Raw genomic sequence first — 13,256 nt, 5'->3', positions numbered from 1 at the left:
CTAAACAGTCCCACAGCAACTTTCAAATCCACCATGGACTCCCTCCTCTCCCTCTTCTTCCTACAAACTCAGTATTTCCAGCTTTTGTAATCTTTCTTCATAGAAGGCCTTCCATCAGCTATCTGTCAGCCGTGGCTGGGACCCTGCTAGAAATTCTACCCTGCCCTCTGGAGTCCAGCCGTGGAAAAAGGGGGAAAACTATAGCAAAAGTCCCCTTCCATCCTAACACTTAGAGTTGATCGTATCACTGGGCTGACCGAGGTCACCCCATAAAGGCCCCAGCCTGTGCCAACTCTCTGAGGTCCTCCTTTTACTCCTTCAAAAGTACGCTCTCAAGGAATCTGTTTTCCACCCGACTCAGCAAACTCTTAACGTTCCCTTCTGAGGGGCCAGAGTCCAAGCCAGGTGCCTGACAACCCAGCGTGGAGCCGAGTTCAGGCTTCTAGAGAATGCTCGGCTCGCAAGGCGGGGTGAGATAAAGCACTGCTCAAAGCCCCATGCTACACGTCCTCAGCCTCCAGCATTCCAGCTTCCAGCCTGAACGTTTCTCCCAACTAGACTCCAAACCACCAGGCAAGAAACTTATCAGCATAAGATCATAATCAGGTGTTTATTTGCACAATCCCCTACTGTCCAACCAAGTTACAAAGTTGTAAGTGCCCACCAAGAAACGACTAAAGGTCTTACTGCAACTTGGGTCTGGAGATTTTTAATCCTTTTTTAGTTCAACATAAATGAGAAAGAAAAAAAATACTCTGACATTTTCAAAGAACAGAAATAGGAAAGTATGTTCATATACATTCAACATATACTGCGCATATTGGTCACTACAATACAAAGCAATGATTTTTTAAAAGTGTAGTTCGCAAGATGGCACGGTTAATAGGCTCACTGGCTTTCGTCTGGGTGGTCGCAGGGGGGCGGCAGTCTGCTCGTCCATCAGCACCGTGAACAGAACAGGCTGAGCACGTGGTGGGTGGGAGGCCAGCATGGGAACTGCAACGAGCCCGGAGAAGTCAACAGTGGCTGTCTGGGCTATCTCATTGCTTCCAGAAGGTGAGCAGCTGGTGGCCCCACCCAGTGGAGGGGATTTGGGGACCAAGGAGACACAGAGAGATCCCAAGAAAGGCTCTTGCACTGCAGAAACCCACTCGAGGGATACTGGGTCCAGGAGCCGAGCTGCCAACATCAGTGAGAAGGACAAGCTGCATGGGAATCCTGTCAGCAACACCAGGATGGCCATGCTGGGAACCCGCTTTCTTCTGTGCAAATTCAGGATGAAAGACTAGGAGGGGCCGGGGGACCTTTTACTCTGCTTTCCCAGCAAAATGGATCAAGAGTCAGAATATTTAACACCTCTTCCTTGTTTTGAAGATCGGAAGGCGATAACCCAGATCCTCTGTCAGCCCCCAGCCAGCAGAGAAGACTTTGGTTTCTAACAGTGAAGAAAAATAAAGATAATGACACAAATAATAGCTATTGCATATGCACTGCTTCAGCTGGGGGAAGGGAGACCACTACATCTGTCACTGGCACGAGTGAGAACTGTTCACAATTACAAGGTCTAAATAAAATACTTTGAACAAAAGGTGCAAGTCACAATTCAAATAGAACAGAATCTGGTTAAACATTTCTCTTTTAAACAAAAAATTCCTTTTGTTTTTATTTATTAATAATAATAATAACAATAATAATAACAATAATATCAACATTTACCAAAAACAATTCCTACATGATCAAGAATTAAAAGAGGGGCTGAGGATGCCCAGGGAGAAGGAGAAGTTAGGAGAGAGGCAGGACCCAAGACAACCTCCTGTTCTTCTTGCCTGTGACAAAGAGGCTGAAAAGGAAAAGCATTATATATATGTATATATGGATGTATACAGTTACATCCATATATATATATATATGGAGCAACAATCCTTGTTATAGCACAATAGAAAATGAGAATAAAAGGTGACACAAAAGCATAGTGTACCACTGTCAGGTGTTCAGTCCATGGGTGGAACCAGCAGGAAGATAAAGGCAACCAACTTTCCAGGTTGTAAGAGGGGAGCCGAGTTACACACCAAACAGATGTTCTAACTGGCAACCCATCAATGCCAGGCCACTCGCAGCCTCCGTGCTAACATTCTCATATGACCTTGGCTGGGCCAGACATGTTCTTCAGTGGATCCCAGCAGCAAAGACCTCTCCAGGTTCCAGGCTTGGGGTTTCTCTTTTTGCTCTCCAAGGGCCAAAGGCTGTCATCCCTTCCTCTGTCTCTTTCTCCAGCTGCTAAGATTCCAGAGGATGTCCCCCTCTAGCTTCTGCTCCTGCGGAACAGCAGTGCAGAGGTTGGGGGGCACTCTGTGGGACGGAGGCCAGGGAGGGGAGTGGCTCTGCACCCCCGGCCCCCGTACACTAACTGCTTTGCTCTTCTGTCTCAAAAAAAGGAAAGAAAGAAAGAAAAGAAAGAAAATCACCTCCAAAAGAAAACATACTTAAAAAAAAAAAAACAATCAAAAATAATCAAAACCAAACAAAACCACCAACTCAGATACACCAAATACACTTTCACGAAAGGTGGCGAACATGGAGTTCCTGTTTATTTCCTTGGTGACTTGGTCATACAGGCGAACGTGGCAAAACCCCCCTCAGAACCCAACAGAACGGCACGCTGATGAACCAAATGTGAGGAAAGGAGCCGACATTCTGGGTGGAGGGAAGCACAAGGGCAACTTGGCGCGATGCTGCTCGATACTGGTGGTTTAACGTCAACCTTCTCATTCCCGCGCGGTACATAAACCTGCAACAGAGCAGCAGACACAGAGAATTAGTTTCAAAAGAGAGAGACTCATATATTCCACTGAAAACTTAAAAAAGAAAAAAAAATAGGTGCACTTTACCTCAGTCAGATATTTAAAGAGTTTTGCCTAGTATGGATTTGCCAGATGGCTTAACTTTCATCAAGTCTTTTCTGTCAATGAATTTTCAAAGACAGAACCGATACTACCTGCTGTGTGCGTTTAGGCGTTACTCCAGCCAGACTGGACTGTTTACCCGTTTTCTACCACTGGCCTCTGATCACACATTTCTGGAATATTTTGCCACTTGCAGCACAGCCTTAACAAAATCTGGCTGGCCATGTTTTCTTGCTGAATTTCATCCTTCAGGACTGAGTTCAAGGGTCACCTCCTTTCCCATTACCCTGGCCAGAGGTCCCGTCTGTCCTCTGAAGCCCTAAGCTCACTTACTCTGTGGAGGCTATGGCACCTATAACACGTCTTATCCCCCATAATTCAACCAAGGGACTATGGCCAGCATCCACTCCCCAAACAACTAGCATGGTGCTTAATGAAGGAACAGGAAGATACAAAGACCTTGACGGGAAGAGTGGCGTTGTCAAGTTCACTGGCTCAAGTTCACATGGAAGGGAATCTCCTGATGGGATCAGGAGCTGGTACTGGGCCAAAGGGCTGGTTTGGCCCCGGCCAGGGTGATACTCACTCTCCATCCTTTGCTACACGCCTGCCTGTTCCATGCTGAAGGAGACCTCGGGGTGCTTGTAGCTGAGCAGTATGTCTGTAATACATGTGGACGGGTAGCAAGAGGAGTTTAAATGCTGGCTGCCATCAGTCAGGTCTGGGTGCTCATGACCTCCAAGACTCTCCCCGCATTCTGCAAGACCAGAAGAAACATGGGAGATTTGCAGGGAGCGGGGTGGCAGGTGGGCAAGAGGTAGGCAGGGGTGGAAGAGAAGTCTGAACCTTCCGCAGCCTGACTCTCAGCCCTGAACTCTAGCTCAGAGCAGGCCCTCGGTTTGGCTAGTGACCGTGGCTGGGGGCCAGCCTCCTTCCTGTTGTCCCCAGTGTCTGTTCTGCCCTCTTCCTTTACAGTCTCCCGCCGTCAAGCACTGTCAGCTCCTGTGGTGTGGAGGACACCCTCGCGGCTGGCAGGCACTGACTCCTGGGCACGCTCTGTACTCAGGACACGGGCCTAAGCACTTCAAACTCCCCAAGCTAGTTAATGCTCACAGCACAGTCTAGGACAGGGGCTCTGTTGTTTCTGTCCCTTTACAGAGGAGGACCCTGGGGCTCAGAAAGGTTAAGTGCCTTAACCTGTGGAGCCGGTGAAGGACAGTCAGAATTTACTGCAGACCTGTCCACTCCCGAGCCTGGGCTTTATATCAACTATGATACCCTCCCTCTACTGGTTCTAAAGGGAGGCAGACATTGGGACACGGTGCCCTCTAATCAGAACCAGAAAAAGAATTATTGAAGGAGCATCTTAACAAAGCACTGCAGACGGAAGCGTGATGCCCCTGCCCTCAGCCAGGAGGCGTGCTCCTTCACGCACGCACACTCGGTGGAAGAGAACTGGGGAAAGGTCGTATCCAGAGCCCCGTAGGGATGCTGTGGCTTCCCATGGGCTGTTTATACAAGAGGGGAGTAGTCACTGGTGAAGATGAAAGGCGGGCCCCTCCAGGAACTTCTCCGGGGTGCCCCACGCATAACACCCCTCACCCTCATTCTCCCCATCCTGGAACTGCTGGCTCCCCATGAGCGAGGACTGACTGAGAACCGCATCTGACATCCGGGCAGAACTAAGTGCTTTCCCAGCCACGAGACTCATGCCAGGCAAGTTATCCAGCTGCACCTGCAGGAAACAGTTAGGAAAAGAAGTAAGGATATCAGGAAACGCGCCACTCTCAGGGACCCTTAGAGACAGCTGTGCCCTCCAAAAGAGCCCAGGCAATGGCCGGCCTCAAGCACCAGTCCCAAGCACTACCACCCAGACTGCCTTCCTCTGCAGGGCCAGCTAAAGGGGGACGCTGCAATGGTGACCGTGCGGGAAGCTGAGGCTGGGGGTGGGGGTAGGGTGGGAAGGGAGGGGCACGGTGAATCTCAGCTGGTGGTCAGATGCCCTTGACATCTACATGGCCCTCCAGTGCTAGGCTGCTGACCTATCTCATCACCACGAGGAGTTTGTCTTAGGACCGCACTGTCAACAGCACTCCCTGCAAGGATGGGAATGTCCTGTGCCTGCCCCGTCCAATAGGAAGCCAGCAGCCACCAGGGCTACTGAGCCCTGAAATGTGACTCGTGTGACTACAGAACTCAGTTTTAAGTTTTATTTTGTTTTAATTACATTTAAGATTGAAAAGCCACATGGGGTTGGTTGCTGCTGTATTAGACAGCGCTGCCTACGAGTCTGCCCTAAGGAAACAACGCTTTGCCTTTGCCGCGTGGATTAGCTCCCTTATCTGAATAAATTCAATGTAGCTGCCAGAAAACTAACCAAGAGCCTGAAGGCTCATTTGCTGGGGCCTGAGTTTAGACTGTCTGGGGAGAAGTTCAATAACTAAGACTAGAGGAAACAGATGGCAAACCGTTCTTGATTCCTCAGTCTCTAATGTGGAGTTCGGATTCTACGGAGATTCTCCTGGAGTTTAGGATTGCTTGTTACGGTGATTCAAAGAAATGCTCCCTTAGTGCCCAGAGGCGCTGGGCTCTGGCTGAGGAGAGTGAGAGTAGATGCTACCCCACATTCCTAAGTTCTGTTTTCAAGGATCCCACTTCCGAAAAGCAGGAGGGGGCCAACGTACATAAGCATCGTCACTGTTCTGGATCGTGTGGTGTCTCTGGAGGGTCCGGGGCCTGTGGTGTTCACTGACTGAGGGGTGTGCTGGGTACCCAAGTCCATTGTGATCTGGCAGCTCCATTGCTTGTCCTGGAGAACTTCTATCCATGCAGTTCCCTAGGACAGACTCTGAGGAGACAGAGCAAAATAGGGTCAGCAGACCTAGAGTTTCTCCCAACGCTGGCAACTCTCACCAAAGAAATGTCTCGCAAGGGACAGTGGGCAATGGTGAGGACCACATGTGCACTCTCCGCTAATCCCCAGCTGGCGGGTGGTGCTCAGAGGGGCCTGGACCAGCCTGCCAACCCTAAGTCTTACAGCAAAGCTGAGGCTCTCTCTTGCAGGGGTCATACCCTCAGGAGAAAAAAATCCCACATATCAGTGGTTGGCTGGATCACACTGAACCTTTTCTTTTTTTCTTCATTTCTCTGTTGATTTGACAGTGCTATGTTCCCACACCTAGATGCACAGAAGAATCATTCTTGGAGCTTTCAGGACCTCTGGCCTAGGAGGATGGCCTCCATCCTGTGGACGCCTCTCTCTCCTTCCTTGGCTTCCCCTCCGTACACCGCCCAGTCCCCTCCTCTCCTCCTCTGACTGCTGCCCCCAGCTCCTTCCATGGCTCCTTCGCTCTTTACATTTCTATCCTTTTTTTTTTTTTTTTTTTATTTATTTATTTTATTTTTATTTTTGGCTGCGTTGGGTCTTTGTTGCTGTGCGCCGGCTTTCTCTAGTTGCAGAGAGCAGCTAGTGGGGGCTACTCTTCATTGTGGTGCGCGGGCTTCTTGCAGTGGCTTCTCTTGTTGCGGAGCATGGGCTCTAGGCACGCAGGCTCAGTAGTTGTGGCTCGTGGGCTCTAGAGCACAGGCTCAGTGGTTGTGGCGCACAGGCTTAGTTGCTCCGTGGCACGTAGGATCTTCCCAGACCAGGGCTCGAATCCGTGTCTCCTGCATTGGCAGGCGGATTCTTAACCCACTGCGCCAGCAGGGAAGTCCCTACATTTCTATCCTTGACCGTCTCTCTCTCCCCACACTTACTTTGACAGTATCATTTATTTTCACGACTTCAACTACACTGCTTCTATATAAAGAATTACTGAAATGCTCTTTTAAGCTCCAGATCCAAAATTCTAACTATTTACTAGGTATCTTTCCCTGGATGGCTAACACTCAACATGCCCAGTTCTAAACTCATCAGCTTCCCCCACAATCTCTTTCAGACATCCTGGTTTTGGTGCCTACTTTCCTATCTTCTGGGTATGAAGAGCTTGTGGAGTTCATATGGATTCCTTACTCTCGGTTCCACATCACCTTAAGTCAGAAGAATGTGCCCCTCCAATGTTGGTCACTTCAGTCTCTTTCTTACTAATCTCACTGCTTCCACTGAGGTAGTGTTACCTCTTGTTACACTAGTGTTACCTCCTGTTACCTCTTGCCTGGATCACTATAATAGCCTCCTAACCATCCCTCTAGCACTGCCCTACAAAGACTAACCTTTCTATAGGGGAGCCCAAACCCCTCATTTTCACAACACCGTCCCAGCCTCTCTTCCAATGAGTATGCCACGCGACTCTCCTCTACATTCTAAGCTCTGGTCAAATGGGACCACGGACAGTTCAGTGCATTTTCTCTCACTGTTCTCTCTCTCTGGAAATGCTTGACTCTTTTACTTCCATTCCTGCCAATCCGAATCAACTCATCCTTCTAGGTCCAGCTCAAATATTATAATTTTTATGAAATTCTCCCTTTCAAACAGAAAGAGATCTTTCCTTTCTTTAAATGGCAGAAGACTTTATTGGACTCTGATTACTCTAATGTTATTCCTGGCACCATCTTCAGTTGCATACTTGTCTTAATTATTCATATTAAACTGCAACTTCTCTGAGGACAAGAATTGTATTTTATGCATGTTTGTGAGCCTTCACTATTCCAGAACATTGTCCTATTCCCAGTGTTTAATAATAATCTCTTTAACTGATATTAATAAACACTCTCTTAATGTGGGTTAGCCACCTGTCAGAGTCATACAGCCCTGTGGACTGGATTTTGGAGAGAAAGAGGAATTCATGAAGACTGAGTATTTCTTCTTCTTGACCAAGGATGGTCAAGAAGAATACCAGGGCCACACCTAAATTGACAGGATCCTCCTGGTGGCACTTCTGGCTCCAGTCCTTAAGAGCCTAGAACTTCAACATACGTTTTCTTTGCTTGGTTGGTTTTTCTGGGTTAAAGCTCCCTGGCAACTACTGGGCTTATCTCCTGATGAACTGTACCTTAGCGAGACCAGGCTTTTAAACAAATTTTAATAGGAAATACAGTCCTAATGCTAACTGTACCATCCCAGTATCTATTTGAATAACGAAAGTAAAATGTGCTGCTTGAGTGATGGTTAAAGGGTTTCAGGTATCTATATTCAAATGATCTCCATAACCATCAAGGTGAGGCCTGGGTTCAGGGGCTGAGACAGGACGGGAAGGAAGGGGAACAAAGTGACATGCACGTTGCTGGTAATGCAAAACACTCTGGAGAAAAGTGAAAGGATGGGAGCTTCCAAACTACCAAAAATGAAGTCAAGTGAGAAATTTTTTGAAAGTTCTTTGAGCAAAGAGGTCAAAGGAAGAGCCAGGAGCCACCTCTTCTGCTACTGAAAGCTGAAAGCCAGCAGCGAGAGGAAGATAAAAGAAAGCCTACGCCAGGACTTGCTCCGTGGGATTAGGTCACCCATCCTACCCACCCAGCCCGATTCCTCTCAGTGGACATAGCTCACGTGCTGGCCGCAGGGCCAAACAAAAGCCACCGGCAGGAAGTGGTGCAAGGCTGCCTCTGTGGAGCGAGGGACTGGCTCTTGAGTCTGCTTTGACAGGAAGGAACACGAATAGCTGCTTCTTACTTTTCCGAAGTGTTTTCTAACGCCTATACTTTCTTCTTTGATGGCTAACCCCATCCACTCAATTCCTTGGGGCTCCTTTTTTCTGGACTATAGAGCTGGATGCAAATCTCATGAGCTGCACCTCCTTGCTCTCCCAAAGACAAACACGAGAGCTCTCCTGTTTAAAGATTTTTAAAGGATGATTATCAAACGTGAGGAAATGGCAAGGCTAACGGCATGTATAAGCCCTGGTTCTTTTTTTTAAATTTATGTATTTATTATTTTTATTTATGGCTGTGTTGGGTCTTCGTTTCTGTGCGAGGGCTCTCTCCAGTTGCAGCAAGCGGGGGCCACTCTTCATCGCGGTGCGCGGGCCTCCCACTATCCCGGCCTCTCCCGCTGCGGAGCACAGGCTCCAGACGCGCAGGCTCAGCAATTGTGGCTCACGGGCCCAGTCGCTCCGCGGCATGTGGGATCCTCCCAGACCAGGGCTCGAACCCGCGTCCCCTGCACTGGCAGGCAGACTCTCAACCACTGCGCCACCAGGGAAGCCCTAAGCCCTGGTTCTTGACATTTGGTTCCTTCCCACCTCTTCCAGAGGCCTCAATGTGTTTATCTGATATGTACGCTGAATCTCCCTCCCCCAACCCACCTCTCTTTTTTAAATCTATTTTTATTCCTGAGAATGGGGTTTCTCCAAACCCAAACACCCACCCTCCTTTTGGCCCTGCCTTTGGGAAGGTCCCATGGATTCTGTCCTCCTAGTCTGCTCTCTTCACAGCCTTTGGGTCTGGTGCCAACACACCTGAAAGTGCCACCAAGACAGAGCGAGCTATTGCTTGACAAATCACATGACGAGTCTTTCTGACTCCCCGGCCTAGAGCTCAGAAGCACTAGCTCTGGGGTCAGGAAGACCCGGGCTTGGATCCTGGCTTCACCAGGATTCCTGAGGTGGGGGATCCTGGGCCAGTTACCTGACTTCCCTGGGCCTCCGTCTCTTCATCTGTAAAATAGGACTTACGCCACAGGTGGGTGAAGGGCTTACTTGAGCTTGGTACTCTGTTATGAGCTCAGTAAAGACTCATACTCATTTCAGAGATGTTACTTCTGAGTGGTTGGGGCACAATGAACCAGTTGACAAAAACAAACAAGAAAATGATTTTATCACAGAATCCTACTTCCAGAATTATGGGGGCAGTTTACCCATAGGTAAGTGAATAAGTGAGTCACTGAAACTTTAATTTCCAGGAAAGAAGCCTCTGGTTTAGAAGCGACAAATGGAAGTTAAAAACTAGACGAAAGGGAGTTCCCTGGCGGTCCAGTGGTTAAGACTCGGCGCTCTCACTGCTAGGGCCCAGGTTCAACCCCTGGTAGGGGAACAAAGATCCTACAAGCCTCGAGGCACAGCCGAAAAAACAAAACAAAACAAAACCAAAATCAAACAAACAAAAAAACTAGACGAAAAAGAAGCCTATTAAGGACTTCCCTGGTGGCACAGTGGTTAAGAATCTACCTGCCAATGCAAGGGACACCGGTTTGAGCCCTAGTCCGGGAAGATCCCACATGCCGCGAAACAACTTAGCCCGTGTGCCACAGCTACTGAGCCTGCGCTCTACAGCCCGCGAGCCACAACTACTGAGCCTGCGCGCCTAGAGCCCGCGCTCTGCAACAAGAGAAGCCACCACAATGAGAAGCCCGCGCACCGCGACGAAGAGTAGCCCCCGCTCGCCGCAACTAGAGAAAGCCTGCGTGCAGCAACGAAGACACAACGCAGCCAAAAAAAAAAAAAGCCTATTAATAGGAGTTGGGTAACAAACCAGGGCTCTGTCTGTTCAAATTTCAATATAACTCACAGGTTGAAGATCTGGAAGGGCTGGCATCTTTTGCTTGGCAGATATACTTGGAAGGGGTAGAATGGGAGGCAAGGAGGCATAAAAGAATATGACTAGGAATTCGGGAAACTTGAAGTCAGGTTCCAACTCCATCACAAACAGTGTATGAACTTGAATAAGTCATTTAATCTCTCCTAACCTCAGTTTCCCTATCTGAAAAATGAGGGCTGTTTGGGGGCTCAACAGCTAACACATGTGTAAGGGTCTTTAATAAACTGTAAAGGACTACACAAGAAAAGTATTATTTTTAGTAAGAATGTTGAGTCCTGCGTTTAGAAGTCCCCTGTGACACTCTATAGGTGAGACCCTTGACCAGTTTGGCAGCTGGGGGGAGGGGAATGGGGGCATGTGTGTAAACAGACCAACCCACTGGCCAAGGAACGGGAAATTCAGGCTCAAATCTTTGGCATTCTTTATGCCAATTCAGCAGCTGGAGGAACTATCAAGCTCACCACAGGATATATAAATAATGCGGAAAGAGGATTGCTGGGAGCAGAATTCTTGGGTATTTTCCCAAGTAAAGCTGAGACAGTACAGGGGGAAGGATGACCATCTGATCACGCAAGGGGAAAAAATACACAAACGGACACGAAGCACAGCACCCACCTACCCAGGGAACCTCGGGGCAGCTTGCACAACTCTCTATTGAATCTGTCAATGTTGACTCGTCCTTACTCATTTACTGGGTTTTAAGAGAAAATGAGAGAAATGACATGTTGTGCATATCCCTCCTAAAGGTTCCGAGGGGTAAACCCTCCCGGTCTGTCATCGTTTGACTCCTCTGTGAGGCCTGAAGTCCACCAATGCTGCTGAAGCTGAGTGGGCTCCGAGTAGAGGATGTGGTTTTCTCTGTGAGTTCAAGCTGGTAATCTCACTGTGTAAAACCGGTTATGCTATCATATTTATTTGCAAAGTAAAAAAAAAAAAAAAATCAAGTGTATGTAATACTACAGAGGGAAGATAAACCTTACTTCTACTTCTGGAGTGGCAGACGGGAGATTACAGGCAGCATGGGGCATGTCTAGCCCTGAAACTTCCACGCGTTACAAACAGACCTTTGGCACGTTGCCTGCTCAGCACTCTGGCTGCGCCTGGCCCCGCACTGATTGGTGGCATACGGCTGTAAAAGACATAGGTAAGCATGGCCGCTGATAACGATAGCATGTAATTTTCCTCGACTAACACCAGCAATCCCTGATAATCTACCCTTAAGAAATTTTAGAAAGATGCCAGTAGCTCTGCTCGTTATAATTATACCTCTTACAGAACTCATTACGTAGCGCTTCATTTAAGTCTCTTTATGAGCTTGTCTCTCCCGACCCCCAGCCCCCAGTACAAGCTCCCTGAGGGCAGGTTCTCCACCTTTTCATCCCTGCATTCCCCACTGGACCTAGAATACAGTCTTGTGTGATCTAGTCATTCAATAAATTTCGCTGAATTCGCTCTATCACAGAAGTAACACATGAAGTGTTTGGGAGCCCGTGTGTAACTACGAGCAAGCAGCAGGCGTCCCCCCACAAAGACATAAACAAGGACGAGCTGCACCCACGTGCCTGCAGGGTGGCGGGCGGGGCACATCACAACCCTTTCTTGGCAGAAGGAAGGGCAAATTATCGGATGATTCTTTGGCGGTTGTAAAACTCTGAGCTCTCATGTTTTTAAAAGAGTAGAATCACGTCAGGTTAAAGCAGGAAGAGATTGTGGAGCCTAGTTTCTCCTGTAAAAGGGATCGTAAGACATACGCCCAAGCTGGTTGTGAACAATAAATGAGTAACTGGCTGGAGGGCACCAAGCCCAGAGCAGACCAACTGCAAACACCTTCTCAGAGGGGGCATCTAGCTAACATCCCTCACGACGCAGATGAAGACAGGGAGGTGCGGTTAGGTGCCGGGGTGGTCACAGGTTTAAGGTAAGGACAATGGGGACACTTCAGGATAAGAAGAAGTTTTAAACACACATAGGTACATCCCCAGAGGGATTGTAACTCTTAACTCTGGAGTGGCTTTGGGCTTCCCTGGGCTACTTTTTCTCTATTGCATTATTTTACTATACTGGATTCTAAACTCACAGGGTAATAAACTTGGGGCTTTATTTGTTAAAGATAATTGTATATATGGTTCCAAAAGTCTCAAAATAGAAGTCGAAAGAGGTTAGAAAGAGGCAAGGTGAATAGTATTGAAGAAAAGGCATACGCCGTAGCTAAGTTGAAGAGTGAGCTGAGAGTAAACTGGGCAGAGACGGGAAGGATCATCTCTACCGTACACTGGCAAGCAGGGCAGGAGCTCAGACTAGGGCTTCTAGAAAAGCTCGCATCCAAGGTCAGGAAAAGAAGATTTAAGAATAAAGAGGGCTTTGGGGGGAAGCAAAACTGATCACGAGGCAACAAGGACAGGGTAGTTTTGAGCTGAAACCTTTAGGGGTGTACTTATGGCTTGACTCTTCCAGAAACCAGAAAGGATGCTTGCGGAGAATGATGGCGGCGATGGCGGCGGATGGAAGAAGGCAGGGGGAAGGAAGAAGGAGAAGTAATCGTAGTCACTCAGCTTGGGGAAGAGGTGGGAGGGACTCGTCAAAAGAATCCTGACTGAAGTTTCGGTCTGAAGTGGAGTGAAGTGATTTAAAGCCGCGGGGAGCCGCTGGAGGCAGATCATCCTCTGGATTTCAGGAAACCTTGGCCCTTAGCGTCTATTAACTCCTTCACATAGACTAGACTTCACACCGACCAAGGCAGCTTGCTTCCCCCCAAAAACGTCCCTGAGACACTCCCACCCGCTGGTCTTTCCTCATGCTTCTCCCCTAAATCCAAACGGCAAAATCCTTTCCATCCACCAAGACCCAACTCAAATGTCACTTGCTGCGGGAAACCTGCCCCTG

At 48.4% G+C, this 13,256-nt stretch overlaps 1 protein-coding gene across 4 annotated transcripts in view; it reads right to left on the bottom strand.

Moving 5' to 3' along the window:
* Nucleotides 1-591: 591 nt before the first annotated feature.
* Nucleotides 592-13,256, bottom strand: part of SIK3 (SIK family kinase 3) — a 244,916-nt gene continuing 232,251 nt past the window's right edge. For all 4 annotated transcript variants that reach the window (XM_036859699.1, XM_036859701.1, XM_036859700.1 and 1 more), the window contains 4 exons: nt 5,588-5,751; nt 4,506-4,638; nt 3,490-3,660; nt 592-2,788 (listed from right to left, as the gene is read on the bottom strand). In XM_036859699.1, the coding sequence (XP_036715594.1) occupies nt 3,503-3,660; nt 4,506-4,638; nt 5,588-5,751 (455 nt within the window). In that variant the 3' untranslated portion in view covers nt 592-2,788; nt 3,490-3,502. The remainder of the gene's footprint in view (nt 2,789-3,489; nt 3,661-4,505; nt 4,639-5,587; nt 5,752-13,256) is intronic.

Source organism: Balaenoptera musculus, chromosome 8, assembly GCF_009873245.2.
Source record: "Balaenoptera musculus isolate JJ_BM4_2016_0621 chromosome 8, mBalMus1.pri.v3, whole genome shotgun sequence".
In the NCBI taxonomy this organism is placed as follows: Eukaryota; Metazoa; Chordata; class Mammalia; order Artiodactyla; family Balaenopteridae; genus Balaenoptera; species Balaenoptera musculus.
This window is presented reverse-complemented; position numbering and strand designations above follow the sequence as displayed.